The sequence below is a fragment of the Meriones unguiculatus genome, chromosome 15 (genome assembly GCF_030254825.1).
Source record: "Meriones unguiculatus strain TT.TT164.6M chromosome 15, Bangor_MerUng_6.1, whole genome shotgun sequence".
NCBI lineage: Eukaryota > Metazoa > Chordata > Mammalia > Rodentia > Muridae > Meriones > Meriones unguiculatus.
Genome location: NC_083362.1, coordinates 6,221,093 through 6,241,347, shown reverse-complemented (window position 1 = coordinate 6,241,347; position 20,255 = coordinate 6,221,093). Strand labels below are relative to the sequence as shown.

General features: G+C 55.0%; 1 protein-coding gene across 9 annotated transcripts in view; it reads left to right on the top strand.

Annotated features, from left to right (window-relative positions):
- The window catches only part of Tnrc18 (trinucleotide repeat containing 18), an 89,613-nt gene that overhangs the window by 58,057 nt on the left and 11,301 nt on the right, over positions 1-20,255 (top strand). For 8 of the 9 annotated variants that reach the window (XM_060368055.1, XM_060368061.1, XM_060368057.1 and 5 more), the window contains 8 exons: positions 3,341-3,619; positions 8,218-8,472; positions 13,426-13,853; positions 16,419-16,568; positions 17,095-17,236; positions 19,060-19,177; positions 19,601-19,676; positions 19,793-19,901. In XM_060368055.1, the coding sequence (XP_060224038.1) occupies positions 3,341-3,619; positions 8,218-8,472; positions 13,426-13,853; positions 16,419-16,568; positions 17,095-17,236; positions 19,060-19,177; positions 19,601-19,676; positions 19,793-19,901 (1,557 nt within the window). Of the gene's footprint in view, positions 1-3,340; positions 4,135-8,217; positions 8,473-13,425; positions 13,854-16,418; positions 16,569-17,094; positions 17,237-19,059; positions 19,178-19,600; positions 19,677-19,792; positions 19,902-20,255 lie in introns of those variants that run through there. The other variant, XM_060368062.1, reaches the window with a different exon arrangement.

Here is a 20,255-nt window from a genome sequence, read left to right as displayed (position 1 = left end):
AGCAAGGTGGCTCTCCTTGGCCTCTCTTGGAGCTGGGCCTTCTGAATACACGCTCAGTCATTCTGTCTGGACGGGCAGCTGATGACTATGACGGGCAGGAACTAGTGACCTGGCTGCTTTCGGAGACGGGAGAGGCTTCTCCCATCCAGTGGCAGGGTCACAGAGGTTTTCTCTGGCTATCCAGAGGGTTCGCCCGTCTGTGTTCTGTTACCGTGTCTTAGACTCTGCTGGACTCTGGTTCCTGGGGTGTGTGTGTTTGATTTGAATGTCTACTGGAAAAAAAAAAGTGACATACATACATTTCTTCTCCCTTTTTTTTTTTTTTTTTTTTGGCTGGTGGTGCTGGGAAATTGGTCTAGGTAGGAGCCAGATGTAAGAGCTTCCAGATAGAAGGAGCCTTCTCCTTCACCGTGGCTTCCTCTCTTACTTCTCAGTACAAAGTCTCTGCGTAGCTTTTGCTCGTCTGAAGTGTGTATATCCCAGGCCGGCTTTGAGTCTTCCGTTCTCCCCCTTCTACCATCTGTGTGCCAGGGTAACAGACACGTGCCACCGTTCCCAGCTTGCTTACTGAGCTTCTCTTTTTAAAAAATGATTTGTGTGTACACGTGTGTGTGCTTGTATGCCCTGAGGTCAGAATAGGGTGTTGGACTCTCTAGAGGCGATTGTGAGAGCACCTTGTGAGTGCTGGGAACAGAGCCTGGGTCCTCTGGAAGAGCAAGAGCTCTTAGCTGCCGAGGCTCGTTTCCAGCCATGTTTCCTGTTCTCCTTCCCTTTCTCTTTCCTTCTTTCTTTCCCTTCCTTCCTTATCCCTTTCTCTTACCTTCCCCTTCCTTTCTTTCTTTTTACTTTTTTAAAAAAAATTTTATTACATTTATTTAATTTATTTGGTGTATGTGTGTGTTTCTATGGTTGTGAGCCACCATGTGGTTGCTAGGAACTGAACTCAGAACCTTTGAAAGACCAGCCAGTGACCTCTGAGCCATCTCTCCAGCTCTCTCTTTCCCTCCCTCCCCAACCCCCTCTCTTTTTCCTTCCTTCCTTCCTTCCTTCCTTCCCCCTCCCTCCCTCCTTTCCCTCCCCCCTTCCCTCCTCCCTCCTTCACATACTGACAGGCTCTCACAATCTAACTTTGGTGGGCCTGAAGTCACTGTGTAGATACGGCTGGCCTTGAACTCACAGAGCTCTCTCTGCCTGTGCCCCCCAGTGCTGGGATTAAAGGTGTGCAGCTGTTTAAACTCACAGTGTTTGCTGGCTTTGGAGCTCAGCCGTGGTCATGGGCTTCCCAGGCTTGAGTGCTCCTTGTGCAAGGAGGCAGAGCTGTGCCCAGCACGGTGTCAGCCACTGCAGAGTCGTGTGCATTTTTGCTTGCCTTTGACCTCTGGGTCTCCAGGACTGATGATGTTCTGGTGGGTGTGCCGCCGGCCCCTGGCCTTACGCATGTGCGATTGTGTGCCCCGCAGCGCCCCTCACATCCAGATGGTGTGAGCACTTGGGTCTTTGGCCATGAGCAGGCAGGAGAGAAGGACCACAAAAGGCTCGCGGCGGAAAATGGGAGAGAGCGGTGCCTCTTTGCTTTTCCAGGTGGGCTTGGAGGGCATGAGTGTCATGTCCTAGCTGGTGTATTCTCAAAAGGGAGCCTGGTCGCTGACTGTCACATCAGGGCATCTCTGGCCTTGGAAGGACCAAGTTGGAGCAAATGAGTAGTGAGGGCACGGTGGGTAGCGCCTACTCAGCTCTCTGAGGGCTGAGTGCAGTCCTCAGAGCCCACCGTGGAAGAAGAGAACCAAGCACCGAGGGGTTTTCCCTTGATCCCCTGTACCTGTTGCGTTGTTCCAGGTGTTAGTGTGTGCAAACATGGGAAGGTGTTAGGGTAAGGGACAGGTGGCCTGGGGCTCCCTGAGGTTGGGTTTCCTGGTTGTGGTGGAAAATGGAGTTTATCCCTCCAGTGGCTCCAGGGACACCTGTGCCCTTGCGTGTTTGCGTTTCTCCGGGGCTGGAAGACGTTAGGCGCTGGCAGGCTGTCCTGGTGTGTGTTCACGTTCCTCTTGTTCTGTGTGGGTTCTCAGCAGACCGAGGGATTACTGTCTTGGCTTTGGGGCCCTGTCTTCCTGTCTTGCTTAACCGCCCAGCGACAGCATGAAATAGATCAAGATGATGTATGTTTGGGTTCAAGTTGGAAGGAACCGAGGAGCGCCCCTTTCCTGGGGGTGGGGCTGCGGCTGGCGCACTTTTCCTAACCCTAGCAGCACAGCCATGCGCTCAGAGCAGAGGCGGAGAGAAAGCCATGGGTGGTAAGCTGCTCAGCCGGCTCTGGTGGAAGGGAGGGATGTGGGGCGGGGCTGAGATGGCATGCCGCTCTGTGAGCGCCCTCACCTACAGCCCGCTCAGTCTGCTGTCGCTGCAGAGTGTGACAAAGCTGGGAAGAGACACTAGGCCCGGTCCTCGGCAGCCATGCCCTCCTCTTGGAGCAGCCACTGTGCTCCCTGACTTCACAGAGGGGAGGGACCACAGGCCCTGGCCAGGAGATACTGTCGGGTCCTTCCTCAGATTGCTGCTCCCGGCCACCGCCCGGCCCTCACACCAGTGACCTGAGAGGTGGCTTTACCCAGGGACAGCAGCGGAAAGGGCCTGGTTTGCCTCTCAGTGGGCAACCCAAGCTGTTCGTGCCAGGTCACAGGAAAGCTTGGGGGCACACATGCCCAGGCCTGTGAGCGTTGGCACTTGGTTCTAGCACACCTCTGTTTTCAGGGCCACTGGCAGGATAAAGACTCACAGCTTACCTGTGTTAAAACATACATTGAAGGGCTAGAAGGGTGATGGCTCAGGGCCTTGAGTGCAAGCACGAGGGCCCAAGCTCAGCCCCCAGGTGGTGCAGGCTGTGATCCAGGTGCTGTGCAGGCACAGACAAGGAGGCTCTGGGGCTCCCTGGTTGGCCTAGCTAGCCTTCGTGGCGAGCCCCAGGACCCACTGAGAGACTCTCTGCAAAAACAAGATAGGGTGAGTGAGGCAGGTAAGAGGCACTTGTCACCAAGCCTGACGACCTGAGTTCAATCCCTGGCACCCATAGGGTGGAAGAAGAGGAAAGCTGAATCCCACAAGCCATCCTCTGACTCTCTTGTGTGTTCCCTGGCACACTCACGTCACCACAAATAAACGCACGCACGCACGCAGAAGAAATTAAAATATAACAAAATTTTTAAAAAGGTGGCGGGAACCTGAGGATCCAAGTTCAAGGTTAACCCCTAGCTCCCGTAACACACGCACGTGCACACACACACACACACACTGGAGACCACAGACATACATGCAGATAAAAAAATAAAACCTACTTTGACTGCAGATACGGACTCAGACGACGATGAAGATTTCCTGAAAAATGCATGGTCTGCCCAAGGCCCCTCCAGCTCCAAACTGACCTCATCCCTCCTGTGCGGCATGGTGACGAAGAGCAGCAAGCCGGCTGCAGGCCCCAAGCTGACCAAGAGGGGCCTAGCAGGCCCCCGGACTCTGAAACCCAAGGCGGCCGCCAGCAGGAAGCAGTCCTTCTGTTTGCTGCTCCGAGAGGCGGAGGCGGGCTCCTCCTTCAGCGACTCTTCTGAGGAGGACTCCTTTGATCAAGGTTACTAGCGCCAAACACAAAATAACCTTCCATGTTTTTTAGAGCGAGTGAGTGGGAGAGAGCGAGCAAGCGAGCGTGCGGGAGTGCGTGCACACAGCAGGGATGGCTGTAGCCGTCTAGGCTTTTGGCAGCGTAGCCTGCCCTATCCGCCTATCTACCTTTTTTGTTTGCTTTTTATTTTTTACTTCAGCTTGTGATAACTCCACTGGCCAGCCCTTAGAGAGTTCTTACACGGACTTATTTTCAGTCTCCCAGAATTTCTTTCCCTCCTTCCTCTGCACTCCATCGGCCCTCCCCAAGGGCCTCCCCCGACTCCCAGATCTAAAAGCCTAACCTTGCCCTTTCCAGACCCCCAGGCCGGCCTGGGCTTTCTCTTGGCACAAGCCTGGCGGAGGCTTGCCCAAGGAGCATTTTGTAAAGACGGACCTCTTGTGTGGGCGTGTGACTTGCTGTTTGTACCGCAATTTTGGTAATGCCAAGCTTTATTAAACATACCACGTTCATTTTTAACTAAACTGTGTGCCTCGTTTCTCTTGCTATGTCCTTAACTAGAAGTTAGGTTGCCGCCTCCCTCCATCCATTCCTCCTTCCCGCTCCTCTCTTCCCGCTCCTCGCCCCCACTCCAGAAGCCATAGACATGGCTGGACCGCTTTCCTGTTATTCAAATATCCCTGGTATCTTTGGCATCCATTCCATTTTTCGGGTGTACAGTCAAGTGTTGTACCATCTATCTGTTTTTGTTTTTGTTTTTTTTCCTTTTAAGCTGCTTGTCTGTGTTTTTATTTATTTTTTTTTTTCTGGAAGCTTCTGCTGCTACCCACCAGTGGTTAAACAAAACAAAACACGAACAACAATTAACTTGCCAATACTGTTTGCTAACACATTTCTGTTTTGAAGGGCATGTGGGCAGTTCAGAGCAAGGCTTCTTGGCCATCTCACTGATTTTGTGGTTTAATATTTTTTTTTATTTTTATTGTCACGCCGAGGGTCAAAAATGGTATTTCTTGGGGTTGCTGGCCTGAGATCTGGCTCCAGCTCAGCCTAGGGGTCCACCACCAAAGAGCATTCTGGCTCCCACTTTTTCCAAGTCAGAATCGTAGCCTGCAGTTAGAAATTTGACAGCCCTCAGGCCCTTCAATCAGAAAATGTCCCCTCCAGGGAAGAAAGTGACACTGCCCATTGTCCCTTGGCTAGGGTCTGCTTCTGAGGAAGTCCCTCTAGAGCTAGAGTTTGGAAATACCCAGATGGGTAGCAACACGTTTGTCTGCTGAGCACGGCCCCAGGCGTGGGGAGGAGGGTCATAGCAAACTGGGACGTGACCGTACCTGCTTGAGCCCCCTGGGATTAGGACTCTGCCCCTGTCGTCCAGCCTCCTCTCCTCCCACGCCAGCCTTCCTAACTGGCAGAAATGGGATTTGGGGTGACCAAGTGATGGCACAAAGGGAGCCTGGTGCCTTTTGGGTTGTTCCTGTGCTGTCCGAGCCAACACAACCTGGGCCACAAAGAGAGGCCGCCAGTCCCCTGTCGCAAGCCTCCCCACCTGGTCCTCTGTGGATGAGATTGATTGGCCCCTTGTCCCCTCCCCACGACCTGGGGTGTGGTGCCTCTGCCCTTCCCTGCGCCCCCCTTAAAATCAGGGTCTCAGCCCTGAAGGTTTTGAGTCCCTCCTGTTTCAGCATAGACCACACAGAAGCAGGCATCCCAGGCCTCCTAGACAGTGCCAGGGGACCATAGCCAGAGAGAGGATTTGGAAGGGGCGAGGGCCAGGGCGTGGCTCCCCGGCTTGCCTCTACCATTCAAAGCAAAACCAGCTGGTGAGGTCTTGGAAAGGGATATTTGGGTAATAGGGCCTTCCTGCCCCTTGGTACTAAAACACTTAATTGGCGTGGCTTTTCTAGTATGTCTGCTTTCTCCTCCCAGCAGCTTGACCATCCCTCCAACCCTTGACCCCTACCCATGATGCTTTGAGTGTCTGTTTCGGTCTCTCGCATTTGCTCTCACGCTGCACTTGGACGCAAAGCGAAGGCTGGGAGTAGGGCAGACGGCGGGTTACTGAGTTTGAGTCCGAGCCTGGCTCGTTGCTCCGTAGGTAGGCAAAAACCATTTTCCTTTTCTACTCTCTGTTTAGTTCCCCTCCTTGGGGTCTGCCCTCACCGGGTCTGGCAGCAGCACATTACTTAGACTTTTATCAGGTTTTGGGAACTCAATTACCCAGCCCCTTGCCCCGAGCCAGGATTTCAAAAACAAAACAGTAACAACAAAAAACATATGTTGACATTAAAGGTTTCCCCCTCCTTCATTCCCTTGAGAGTCTTTGTTGGGACTTTTCTCCCCCTCTCCCTTTGGCAAGCTCTGTGGACCCTGGCAGAGAGAATTCCAGAAATTCTTGACACCCCTTGCTTGTCCTTCAAGGTCCCTCCGCTCTCCTTGTCCTCATAGATGCTGCATGGGTCTTGACAAGCACCTCAGTGAGGACCACAGGAGACCTTGGGACAAAAGCCCCCATTCTGGGTTTCTGCCTTCTGGAATGTTCTGCAGCATCAAGCTGCTGAGACCTACTAGCTCCTGGCTTTCTGGGATCTGACTGTGGCTCTCAGAAACCCAGAGCAGGCACTCAAACACGCCTCCCTGCCCGTGATGCCTACTGCCTGAGAATCCTCTGGAAAGAATGTTCTGGACTTCCGGTCTCCACACCTGAGCAGCCAGGACAGAGGGGGAGTTTTTAGAAAGGGGAGATTCCCAGTTCCCAATCCCAGCCAGCCACCCTCCCCGTTCCCTGCCTACCTCTACCCAAATTGGCCAACTCCAGCGAGGCCCGATGTGGGGTTACATCGGGGTTACCGATGTGGGGCTGCCGAAAAAAAGTCTGCCTACACTTAGCCTGCTTTGCCGCCGTGGCCCACTGGGGCGGAGACAGAGCCATGTGACGTCGCAATGTGATTGATCGCAAGTGCGCACTGCCTGCCTGCCCTGCCTGCCCCGCTGGCATCCCCAGCCTGCTTCATCCATCGCTCTGGGAACGCCTCCCGCCTTGCACCCTCTTAACCAACTTTCTGTCCCGCTTTCTCTCTGTCCCTCTGCCTCCCTCTCTCTGGCCTCTGTGCAGACCACCCCCCTAGCTATCCCCACCTCCACCTCCCAAGCTGGCTGGCCGGGCAGAAACTAGGATTCCCTGCCATAGACAGGCGGGTTAGAACTCTGCCCCCGGGCACCGCTGGTGCCATCTGCAGCCTGTAGTTCTCTAACCACGCTGTGGTGTGGGCCTTAGCAGGAAAAGCAGTATTTGACTCCCTGTCCAACCCTCACATATAGGATATGCCTCTCTTGACATTGCTTCTGAGATGAGAGTAGCCTCCCAGCCCTACCTGGGCCCCCGGGCACAAGCCCTCTGAGGCAGTGCCACCTGCGCCCTGGTGCTATTTCCCTTGGTCATAAGCCAGTCTTGATTTAGTTTTTAGTTTTTCGAGACGGGGTTTCTCTGCGCAGCTGTGGCTGTCCTAGACTCATTTTGTAGACCAGGCTGGCCTCGAACTCACAGAGATGCCTCTGCCTCCCGAGTGTTGGGATCACAGGTGTGCACCACCTCTCATGGCTAAGCCCGTGTTTACCTTAGGTGTCCTCACCATCTGGTGGAGAATTTGGTCGCATGCCTAGAGCACTATTGCCCGGCCTAGCAAGAGCTGCCAGGCCGTGGGCCAGCAGAGCCTGCTGCCGGGGTGAAGCTGTCCTCTAACCCAGCGGAGACCTGGCCTGCACACCTGCAGCCTACAGCCTGGGGGTCTGGCCTCACGCCCTACTGCAGGGTAGGCTGGTCTGCCCATTCCAGGGTAGCCTGAGCTCATATTCATGGCTGGCACTGTTTCTTCTTTATCAAACATGGTCACGCTATGTAGCCCAGGCTGGCCTTGAACTCACAATCCTTCTGCCTCGGGCTTGGGCCACAGGTATGCACCAGGCCGTGCCACATAGGATGTGGACCCTCTTAGCTGGGCTGGTGGGCTGGGAGGCCACCCCAGGCTCAGAGAGCCTCCCTAGCACGGGGATACTAGATCCCAGCTCTGCACAGGAAATGAACTATGTGGGTGTCCTCGTGTCCAGGAAGGGATCAAATTCTGCTTTCTGCCAACAGCCCCCTGACCAAAATGCTACGGACCCCCTAGATTCCCCCAGCCTGAGCCCAGCCTTCCCTCCTCCTGTTCCCCCCTCTGCTCTCTGTTCTTTCCTGTTTCCTTTCTCAGCCTTCATGTCTATGTCGGGATGTGTGCACACGCGTGTGTGGACTGTGACGAGCGCTGTCTCCTGTCTTTGTTCGTCTGTGTGTCTGTCCCCCACCCACAGCACAGGTGCATGTCAGTGCTGCCCTCCCAGAAGCCTGTCCCGACACCCAGAGCCGCCCCTCTTCCTCCCCCAGGCTGCCCGTGCGTGGGTGACTGGTAGAGGCCTTGGGCCGTGGGTGGGACCGTGGGCTGGTTCTGGACCCTCCCCCAGCGGCCCTTGGTGAGGACAGAGACTGGAGCCAGGGGGGTGGCGGGAGGAGGTGGGGGGCAGCACGCGCCCAGGTCAGGACCCTGACTTGTTCCTTGTGTTCTGCATGCCAGATGACAGCTCAGAAGAGGAGGAGGAGGAGCTGGAGGACGAGGAGGAGGAAGAAGAAGAGGAAGCCTTTGGTAGCTATAGGCTGGGTGCCGGGGAGCAGGCCCTGTCACCAGGCCTGGAGGAGAGTGGGCTGGGCCTGCTGGCTCGCTTTGCGGCCAGCGCCCTCCCCAGCCCCATCGTCGGGCCGCCCCTCTCTGTGGTGCAGCTGGAAGCTGAACAGAAGGCCCGGAAGAAGGAAGAGCGGCAAAGCCTGATGGGTGAGTATCGCTGGCTCCAAAGTGGGTGCTGTGGGCCTATCACAAAGATAAGGAGACTGAGGCTCCATGGAGGACAGGAGGGCTGGGTGGGTCTTGGACAGTGCTGCCAATATCTTCTAGGAGGCGTGCCCATGGCCACATAAGAATTGCTCCCTTCTGCTGGGCGTGGTGGCGCATGCCTTTAGTTCCAGCACTCAGGGAGGCAGAGGCAGGTGGATCTCTGTGAGTTCTAGGCCAGCCTGGTCTATAAAGCAGAGTCCGGGACAGTCAAGGCTACACAGAGAAACCCTGTCTCAAAAACCAGAAAACGAACAAGAAAGAGACTTGCTTCCTTCACCTCATACTGTCATTAATGACGCTGGTAGCTTGAGGGTCTATGGGCGCTCAGGAAAGGCTCTGACCCAGGCCTGGGGACCGGAGGCCACCGTTAGGTGAGCAGTCTCCATCCAGGGAGAGGAAAACATAGTGACAGCGAGAGCTGCAGAAGGAAGAGGACAGGAAAACACTGTGGAGATGTTCTGATTCCAGCGTCGCTTATACCAGATAGGGTGGTGCATGCCTACAGCCCCAGCACTCAGGAGCGGGGAGGATCAGGGGTTCAAGGCCATCCTCAGCTATAACACATGGCAAGTTGGAGGCCAGCCTAGGAAATAGAGTCCCTTTCTCAAGTAGGGGTCGTGGGGTAGACGTGAGGCCTTTCTGGCTGTGACAGGGGCATGGCTTCCTCGACACTCCCTGGGGATTTTCCCAAGTTGTCCCATTTCTACCCACGCCACCTTCCTCCTCCCCTAAAATGTATCACTGTTGCCCGGGCGTCTTGAGGCTTTTACATTTGCTGTTTCTATATCCCCAAGTATCAGGTATCTCGGCAATGTACTTCAGACCAGTCATTTGTTTCCATAGATGAAGCATAAGTAAGCAGTGTATTTTGGTCATATGTTTTACTACTTAATTATCTAACACAGCTTTTTAAATTGCCCTTTGATTTATTTTGCATGTGTGTGTCTGGGTGCGTGCGTGCCACAGGAGACAGGCCAAGGTCAGAAGTCCTGGGACTCGAACTCGAGTCCTCAGGCTAGGTGGCAGGCACTCTTTTCCGTTGAGCCCTCTCGCTGGACCCCATTGTTTGTTTACGCTTTTTCGACCCCTCCAAGTGTTCCTAGCATATACCTGGCTCAGGTCTTGCCTCTTGTGTGTGAGTCCTTCTGGAAGTTGTACCAAAGGCTCCTGAGCCAGATGCAGCCTCTTCCTCAGCTTGAGAGCTCTGGGCATTTTTATAGACAATTTCTGAAGATCCCCTGGTGCTGTGTGTCACCCTCCAACCTGGACCCAGTGCGGGTCTCCTCCCCTCCCATTCAGTTCGTGCCGTTCTATATCCACATCTCCCCAACAGCGGTTTCTAGCTTCAAAAGGAAACCTTGCCACGGGGGCAGCGATATAGAACCTTCTCCAGTCTGGCCAGTGGGTACCGCGGCAGGATGCTAGGCTGCCTCTGAAGAAAGCATCAGACATTTTAGTCTCTTGGAGTCTTCTGTTGGGTCACAGTCATCACTAGCAACTGTTAACAAAGGTTTCCCTCAGGGCAGGTTGCTTCTTAGTGACTGCCAGGGACACAGGTTTCCCAGTGCCTACTTTAGTGGTCTCCAGCAAGGAACGTTTATTTATTCGTCTTGTTAGTTCTCGTCTCCGAGGCTATTGCCTCCTCCTGTTAACCTAGTCCTAGTCCTGGAAGCTTCTCTCCTGTACAATCGAACCTAGGCCTACACTGTTTTCAGCCTCTGAGACTCCCTGCTGAATAAGCTCACCCTTTCTTGTTCTTACTAGGCTCGGGGCTGGCTGGTTCAACTAGGATGTTCTGGCTCAAACTCCTCTCCCAGCTGACTGATTCAGCCTGGCTTTTCTCTCGGCCTCCGCATTGCTCCGCTTGGCCTCAAACTTAACTCCAGCGATCTTTTCCAATCTCCTGGTTCCTTCGCAGTCTCTGACTCATTCAGTCCTCACCTGAGTTCTCTCTCTGCAGCCTGTCTGTCTATTGCTGCCTCTTCTTACTCGTCATTGCCGCTTAAGTAGCTTCCCTTTCCCCTCTCTCCTTGTAAGAGCTGGGTGTATCCTATTCCGTCAAATCTTCTCTGATTTGTCATCTTTTCTGCCATTCGGTTAGACATCATTTTCCAAACATGGGTACTTCTGTCCACAAACTGTAACTTCACCTTCATTGCTTGGGATTAAAGGGGTGTACCACCGCACCTGGACCTAAGCTTTTCTTTACCTGAAACTTGCTCTATGCCAGGCCGGCCTTGAACTCAGATCTGCTTCCTCTGTCACCTGGATTAAAGATGTGTTTGTATTCCAGGCTTTGGATGTGATCTCTTGTCAGAACAGCCATGTTCTGAATTATGATTCCTCTACATGCACCGCCAGTTATTAGATCGCCGGATGCGTATCGTGGAAGCCAGCGTGAAACAAGAGCAAGGCTCCTGCAAGGGCAGCGTGCCCTCCTGATGCTGACTGAGCCCTCCTCTCACCAGCCCCCCTGTGGATGTGGGTCTTTTGTCCGTGTGTGTGTGTGTGTGCATGCATCACTTGTGTGCCTGGTGGAGCATCAGATTCCATGGACCTGGACTTACAGACGGTGTGGGTGTTGGGTACCAAATTCAGGTCCTCCGGAAGAGCAGTCAGTGCTCTTAGCCACTGAGCCGTCCCCGCCCCCCCCCCCCCCGCCCATTTAATGTCTGTAGGGTCTGGTAATTTATCTTCTTTATTGTTGATATACTCTCGCTTGATCAGTCTGGCTAGAACTAACCTGTCTCATCAGCCGCTGCCCACCCCACCCTGTGCACAGTCCATTCTTTCTCTTTTACATTTATCGTGTGTGTGTGTGTGTGTGTGTGTGTGTGTGTACTTGCCACGGCGCTGGTGTGAAAATGAGAAGACAGCTTTCAGGAGTTGGTTCTCTCTACCCTGTAGCTCCAGGGTTTGAATTCAGGGCGTCAGGCCTGACAGCAAGCTTGCTGAGGCATCACAGCAGCCCAGGCTCATCGATTTCTGTCCATTGCTTCCTTCTGTTTCCTTTGGATGTATGAGTCATTTGCAGGCACTTCCTGTTTTTCAGGGTATATCTTAGATCACTGATTTGAGACCTTACTCTTTTGTCCATAGATACAAACCTCTCTGAAAACACAGCTTCAGTTGCGTCTCACACATTGTGGTGCTTGTTGGGTTCTCATTGTTCAGGAATCATTCTAAGTCTTTCCTGCGCTCTCTGCCTTGCTCCTGTGATGACTCAGAAAGTTGTTCATTCTCCAGACACTCGAGGGTAGGTGCTCGGTCATCTTGCGGATCTCTGCTTGGATTCTGTTCCAGTTGGAAAGCACATTCTGTAATATCGATGACAAGGAAATTAGTTTGATTTAGTTTGACCCCTAAGGTAGGGGCTGCAAGGCTGGGACGTGACCCTGGTAGCTGCGTGTTTCTCTTCCGAGAACGCTTTCTTCTTCCAGGTCTCTGCCAGCTTCCTGTCCCTGCTCCACACAGTGCTCCAGTGTTTGGGCCACACAGCGAGGGTGACCCGATCCTCCTGCCTCTGCCTCCTGAGTGCTGAGATTACAGGCGTGCACCACCAGGCAGGTTCTGTGCCGCACTGGGGACAGAACCCGGGGCTTCATGCAGTCTAGGCAGGCAACTCGACAACTGTGCCACAGCCCCGAGCCCCAAAACAAAACTCAACTCTTAAGCCTGACTTTCCGACCGGAATCCTCCTCACTAGAGGAGTGCCCCTCCCCCTCTCCTCCAGCTGCCTCCCTGTACATTTCATGGGGAGAAGCTTACTAATGAGTTAATTAACAAGATCTTTAAGCTTTGAAGGGACTCACTCTCACACGGTGTCCTGTGCCCTCACACCCCCTTTCCTACCACTGTGGCTGCCTCTGAGGGCTTGTGCCCCCTCCCCCGGGCCCCCTGTGAACAGGCTGCCTGCTGCGTAGAGCCAGGATTGGGCCCTCACCTCTTCTGTGGGAGTTGGGGGCCAGTGATGGTGTTGCCTTCTAGGGGACTGTCAGCCCCACAGGCTGCCTCGTCTGTGGAATGACAGACATACCTTTTAGCCTTTGTTTCTAAGGGACACGCCATCGACTGAGCCTCCTGAGTGCTGCTGGCTCGGAACTTAATCTGAGCTCTGGGGACGGGAAAGACCTCAAGAGAACTGAGAGCTTATTTCTAGACCAGGGCAGGCTGGGATAGGCCACTATGTGGACGGAGAGGCTAGACAAACAGGGAAGGGCTGTTATGGCAGCAGAGGGACTGAACAGAGAGGGGCTGCATCCGGGGACCAGTGCGTTTGTAGCAAGTCTGTATCTCCCAAGTCAAGGCTTCTGTGCTCTGGGCTGAGGGGACAGTAGAATGGCAACTTGACAGAAAAAGGTGGCGGACGGATTGAGCTAGTGGCCTTGAGGTCTGGTAGTGTGGCTCAGAGTTCGGGGCATATGGAAGAGGGTCCCGGTTGTATAGGGCATGTTAAGGGGTATTGAGGGGAGGGACTTTTGAGGAGCCTCAAAGGAGGAAGCAGGAAGGGAATCTGTCAGGAAGTTGGATGATGGGGCCTCAGGCTTGGGGGTTTCTTGGGGCTTTCCCCGCTGCCTCACTGTGCAGCCCTCAATGAACCTGCCTTGTTTCTGAGGTTTTCTGATGGGGGCCTAGGACCTATATATTTTAATCAGTATTCTTGGGATGAGAGGTGGGGAGCAGCCATGGGTAGGGGATAGGTGAGTTGGGTGAACCCTGTCCTTCTCTGAGCCTCAGTTTACCTCCTCCTGGTAACAGGAGAAAAGTTTCCAGAGTGTGTCGCTGGGTGGGATGGGTCTGTGGACTCCTTCCTGGTGGCCTGTAGGGCCAGGTGGCTAGGAAGAGGGTGGAGCTCCCAGCCACCAGCCCCCACCTCCTCCTTTCCACATCCAGGCACAGAGTTTGAGTATACAGACTCAGAGAGTGAAGTCAAGGCTCCCAGGCAGTCACCATCTGGGCTGCTGCGGCCCAAGAAGGGCGTGGGGGAGCCCGGCCAGTCTCTGGCTGCGCCTGTACCTGGTCCCCGGGCCTCCGGTCCCACCAGCCCAGACAAGGCCAAGCTGGCCTCAGAGAAGGGACGCAAAGCCCGGAAGGTTCGTGGCCCTAAGGAAGCCGGCTTCGAGGCGGGGCCAGAGGCCAGTGACGATGACCTATGGACACGACGCCGGAGTGAGCGCATCTTCTTACACGACGCCTCCGCTGCGGTCCAGGCACCCAGCAACACCGCACCAGCAACCAAGCCTAGCCGCTGTGGCAGGGGAGGGGCCCCAAGCCCGCGGAAGGACACCGGCCGAGCCAAGGACAGGAAGGACCCCAGGAAGGTAAGAGCTCAACGCAGGTCTCCTGATCTCCGTCGGTGGGATGATGGCTTTGATGTTAGCAGTGTGCCCATGGAAGGGCCCACCGTGTTGTGTGTGTGTGTGTGTTTGGGTAGGGCTGTGACTATGCCGTGACCCGCATGTAGAGGCTGAAGACAACTCTTGTGTAGTCGTTTCTCTCCTCTCTCCGTTAGTGGATTCTGGTGATCAAACACAGGCCCGCAGGCTTGCATGAAAGGCCTGTTTACCTGCTGATCCATCATCTCTCCAGCTTGGGTTGTCTTTTCAGACAGGGTCTGTTGTAGCCCAGGCTGGCCTTGAACTTGTAACCCTCTCACTGCCACGTGTAGGTTGTAGTCTGGAGGTCTGAGGCAAAGTTTCAGCGAGCTGGTTACTACCTAAACCGTGGTCATAGCTCTGAGGCTGCAGCTCAAGCCTTAGTGGGTGGGCGTCGCCTCCTGTGGCAGCTAGCTGGGCACCTAGGTTATTTCCAGATCTTTGTTTGGATGACCCTGTTTGCAAGACATTGGTCACTGCACCTGCAGGGCGGAGTGCCTAGCTCTCTATAGGGAGGTGCATAGGAGGAGGCTCCCTCGGTGCCTAGTCCTGGGAAGGTGCACACATATCCACAGGTGACCGGACAGCAGCTGCACCGTTTTAAATGCCCTTCCAGGAGCATGGCCTCTAGAACTCACTGGTAAGGCTTTATTGTTGTTGTTGTTGGGTATTGATAGCATTTGAATGAGTAGTTAAATAAAACTAGTCCCTCCATACATGGGACAGCCCTCGGCAAAACAGAGCCTCTGTGGATGCTGGGATGCTCGGGAGAGACACCTCATAATAGAGTGCTTGTCTGTATCTCTCAGCTTAGACTCCCCCAGTGAGGGCTGGGGTGTGGCTCAGTGCTAGAGCCTAGAATCCCTCAGTGAGGGGCTGAAGTATGGCTCAGTGGTAGAGCCCCTGCCTAGAATCCCCCAGTGAGGGGCTGGGCTGTGGCTCAGTGCTAGAGCCCCTGCCTAGAATCCCCCAGTGAGGGGGCTGGGGTGTGGCTCAGTGCTAGAGCCTCAGCCTAGAATCCCCCAGTGAGGGGCTGGGGTGTGGTCAGTGCTAGAGCCTCAGCCTAGAATCCCCCAGTGAGGGCTGGGGTGTGGCTCAGTGGTAGAGCACCTGCCTAGCATGTCCAAAGCTCCGAGTTTATGAAATATTCCCAGTATTATAAAAGCCAAAAGTTTGTACATAAATGTTTCTGCATAGTTACCTGTTTGTGTGAGATTCTGGAAAGTTCTGTAATAATATACACATTGCTATTAGGAGGCTTGTTGCAGATTCATGGTTTTGCATTTTAGCACTTTTTTGTTTATTGGTTTGTGCAATAAATTATGTGGTGATGATAGAAATGCACTGCGAGGGCTAGCAAGATGGCTCAGTGTTTAAAGACACCTGCTACAAAGCCTGATGGTTGATGACCTGAGTTCAATCCCTGGACCCTGTGTTGTAGAAGGAAAGAGCTAACTCTGCAAGTTATCCTCTGGCCTTCACATGCACACGGGGCAAAAACATGCCCTCACTCATACATGTTATATAAATCAATTACATGTTATATTATTAACATGTATAATACATAAGTACATAAGTGAGATCCAATAAAAATAACCTGGGGACCATGTCCAGTGACGCACGCCTGTGATCCCAGCACTCAGGAAGGCAGAGGCAGGTGGATCTCTGTGAATAGAAGGCCAGCCTCGTCTACAAAGCAAGTCCAGGACAGCCAAGGCTACACAGAAAAACCATGTCTCAAAAACAAACAAAAAAAAATTTTAATAAAATCTAGAACTCTTGTATGGAGAGAGGAGCCTCAGTGCTGTCTTAGGTGTGCTATGATGAGGGTCACGTGGGTGTGAGAGTTGGTCATGGCCTCACAGGTAGCAAGCAGGGAAACAGTGCATGAGAGTCAAGGATGAAACCCGGGTCGGCCTCATTTTAGCAGGCACTGGGGCAGACCTTCCAGAGTCTGACCCCGATTATCTCTCTTACACATTTAAGCATGGTAAAACTTTGGAAAGAGGTTTCCACGTGACAGTTATCACAACAACACTTTGCACCTTTATCCATCTAAAACCCTTGCAAAGTAGCAAAGCGCCGGTGACCTTTACAGTGAGAGTTGAGTTCTGTTGGCTGATCCGCAGAGCTCAGGGGAAGGGAGGAGGGATTTGTAGCAAGCGTGAAGCCGGATTCTGCCGGTGGAGGATGCAGTGTGCACGGGACCTCTTTCGTAAGGACGGGTTCTGTCCCCTGAGAGACAGAGCTCAGGCCAAGGGCCTAGAAGAAGCGCAGGAGACTGGGGGAGTCACCAGGCTGAGAGATGGCACCCCCTCCAACCCCCCGGGTGAAAAGGTCTCGGCTGTTTTCTTCCCTTGAAGAACAGGCCTTCGAGTTTAACAGGTCTGGCCTTTCTAGTGCTTTCTGTGAGCCATGGCTCCTACACCCTGCCTCCTTGCCCAAGTGGCCTGGGCGCCCCCCTCCCCCCGATTGCCCTCTGACATTTCTGCCCTTTGCTTTCTCCTCTAGAAGAAGAAAGGGAAGGAGGCTGGCTCAGCAGCCACCCTGCCCCCGGCCCGTGTTTCCACCCTGCCTGACTCCAGGGCCACTCACCCAGGGCCCCTGGCAACTGCCAAACGCAGCAAGGCCAAGGCCAAAGGAAAGGAGGTGAAGAAGGAGGTAAGGATGCCAGGGCGGCTCATAAATCAAGGCTGGGTTGGGGCTCAGTTCAGGCGTGGGCATGCAATGCCCCTAGCCCATGTGGTCGTGCTGGCTATGAGTGTGACAAGCCTGAGTGTATCCTGTGCCAGCTCAGGGCTCAGCCGAGACTGTAACCACCTGAACTGTGAGACCTTCCCTCAGCCCCGTGGGGGTGCTCAGGCTCCTCTTTGTTGGCAGAGAGCTATGGTGTGCCTGGGTGTGCCATCGCCTGCTCCCATGGCCCAGTTTTCTCACAGCTTCATTGTCCATGGCTAGAAGTCAGTTTCTCTGTGGCGGAGGCCAAGGTGTCTGCTGTGCTCACATGAGAGTACTGAGCACCGAGTACTAGGTACTGTGCTGAGTATACAAGGCTTGGACTACCGTGCTGTGGCCAGTGCCTCTGCAAACTGACCGTGGCCCTGGATTTCTGAGGAGTGTTCCCAGAATGACAGGACGACCCGGGCCTGCCTTGTGCGGTGGCATCAGCCTGTGTGTTCTCCCCCAGAACCGAGGAAAAGGAGGTGCCGTGAGTAAGCTGATGGAGTGTATGGCAGCGGAGGAGGACTTTGAGCCCAACCAGGACTCAAGCTTCTCCGAGGACGAGCACTTGCCCCGAGGTGGGGCCGCAGAGCGACCTTTGACCCCAGGTGAGTGTCCTGAGAGGCTTCGGGGGTTCCCCGGCAGCATTTAGACCTCAGCGCAGGGCGAGGCCCTGAGGCTGGGGCAGCTCAGCTCCGGCCTAGCCAGCCCTGAGGTGGGGATGGGGAGAGATGAAGTAGGCAGATGACATGCTGATCTTGGGGCCAGTCTCCAGGGAGAGGCTCACTGTGCATCTTAACGCAAGCCTGGCTGTGCCGGCGGCTGGGAGGCAGGAAGCTGCTGCCAGGAAGCCTCCGCCACCACTGACAGCGTGAGGGAGACGGCTTGGAGGATGATGGGTTAGGTGGGAGACATATGGGTGGGGTGGTGGGTCATGTGAGCAGATGCCCGAGGATGGGGGCAGGAAGAGGTGAAGACCCATGTTAGGAGGTCCTGGAGAAGCTGTCAGAGAGATAGGTACTGTGTGAGCGATTATACATTTGCCCATGATGGCCACAGTTTAGGGGTGTTTCAGCTACGCCCCAAACAGGGTACTTGGAGCCCAGGGTCTGAGCTAGGAGGAGGGAGGATGGGTGTGAGCTGTGGGGAGCAGGTTGGAAGAGGAGCTAGGCTGTCCCTGCTGGGGTGCCTTGGTCACACTGGCAGCGGTTCAGCCAGCCATGTGCTCACGCATGCATCTGGGTGGCAGCGCTGACCTGGGCAGGCATGCAGTCATGCTGATGGGCTGTAGAGGCCCAAGCTCCGCACTCTGCCCCGACTGTCACTAACTGCAGCTGTGCAGGACAAGGATAGGAGTGGCGCAGCTTGGGCCCATGGGGGTGACTGAAAACCAGGAGGTCTCCCCTGACTCTGTAGAACTGGCTAGCATTCTGTTCCCTGCCCAAAGCAACTGGCACTGTCAAGACCAACTTTAAGGTGCACAGTTTTCCCTCTGCCTATGAGCATGGGTGCAGAAGCAGGAGCAGCAGAGGAATGCGTTTTACATTTGTCCATCCATCATCTATCTATCTATCTATCTATCTATCTATCTATCTATCTATCTATCTAATGTTAAGCTTCACAGACTGAGCTACATCTTCAACCATTCTAGACATGTAATTTTGGACAATTACTTGTTCTTGGTTTCTAGGCAGGCTGTCTCTTGTGGAACCATACATCCAGCCCCTCACTGGGATATTCTAGGCAGATGCTCTACCACTGAGCCACACACCAGCCCCTCACTGGGGAATTCTAGGCAGGAGCTCTACCACTGAGCCACACCCCAGCCCCTTACTGGGGGATTCTAGGCAGGGGCTCTACCACTGAGCCACACCCCCAGCCTTTTAACTTGGAGAGTGAATTTCACCAAGTTGCCTCTGCTGGCCTTGAGCTCACTGTGTAGCTCAGGCTGGCCACGCACCTTAGTCTTCATGTCTCTTCTGTCATGGGGATGGCAGGCTACCACCACACGTCCAGTTGGGTCTTTTTCATGCCTGCCAAGGACAGGGACCAGGTGTAAGGTCTCCTGGAGAAGAAGGGGAGAAATTGGGATGGGCAGTCTGCGGGGTATGGGGCTCAGGTGGAGAACAGCAGCGTTCTAGGGACGTGGCAGGGGCACAGTGTTGGAAGAAAGCACCTTAGCATCCACTGGACTGTGAGAGTTTTGATTTGTGGGGAGAATTTGTTACTCCCGGCTTCTCACTCACCTGAGACCTTCCTGGGAAGGGGGGCGCCCACCCCCCACCCGAGGGCATTTGGGACACAGTGTATACGGAGACAGCCCCAAGGCCCTCATCTCCTGGAGGGGCTGGCAGAGTCACCGGGTGGGCCTGGGCCCGGCTGCTCCTGGACACCCTGTGAGTGTGCCCGGCTCCTGCCCGCCCCTCTGCAGCCCCCCGCTCATGCATCATTGACAAGGACGAGCTGAAGGACGGCCTGCGCGTGCTGATCCCCATGGACGACAAGCTGCTGTACGCGGGCCACGTGCAGACTGTGCACTCTCCAGACATGTGAGTGGGCAGCCTCCGCACCCGCTCCTATCCGGGGCCCCCGCAGGTTCTCCTCCCCTCGCTGAGGTGTGGGGTCCTCTGGGGGCAGCTGAGGCCAGTAGTTGAGAGTTCCCCCGACGTAGGCCCCACTTCTGCTGGGCGGAGCTAGGCCTCAGGGGGCCCGCAGGAAGCCGGTGAGGGAGGCGTGTGGCCCTCCTTTGGAAGGAGGGGTCTGGCTGGGCACGCTTTCTAGCCCCTGCAGTCCGTGAGTGAGGAAGAGCGAGAGCAGTCCAGTTTACAGTGTAGGCTAACAGACATCTGAACCCACGCTGACTCCCCTGGTCCGGGCGGCCAAGGGGGCCCTGGTGGGTGCGGGCAGTGTTCAGTCTCCTGAAGGGTGTTCTCCGGCCACTGCCCCATTACACACGTGTCCCCGCCTTGCAGATACCGTGTGGTGGTGGAAGGCGAGCGTGGAAACCGTCCCCACATCTACTGCCTAGAGCAACTTCTGCAGGAAGCAGTGAGTGGTGGGGAGGGGAGTAGAGGGGAGGGAGGGCCTCCAGGGCCGTGGCCCGAGCTCCACTCTTGGTCACTGCCTTCCCAGTCACCTCCGACCTTCCGTCTGTACCCTGCTAGATCATAGACGTGCGGCCGGCCTCCACGCGCTTCCTGCCCCAGGGGACCCGGATCGCGGCCTACTGGAGTCAGCAGTACCGCTGCCTGTACCCAGGCACGGTGGTCCGAGGTGAGACACCGCTCCCCCAGCTCCTGATATGCCTGTTCATCTGGTCACTGGAACCACTGAGACCGGCTGGGTTAACTGTAGAGGCTGGTTAGAGTGACTGAACTCCAGGCGGGCTTTCTGGTGCGGCCTGACCTGGGCGCTCTCTGGGTGAAGTCAGGACTCGGGCATGCCGTCTGACCTTGCAGTCTTGCCTGTAGGCTGGCTGCACCCCAGCTTCTTGGGGGAGGCATTCCAAACCCCATCATCGGAGAACGGCTCACTGTCCTTGTGGCCCGCCTAGGTCAGGGGGTGCCCTGGATTGCCCTGCTGCCTCAGCGGGCACGGGGCTCACCTGGCCCTTGGCTCTATTGACTC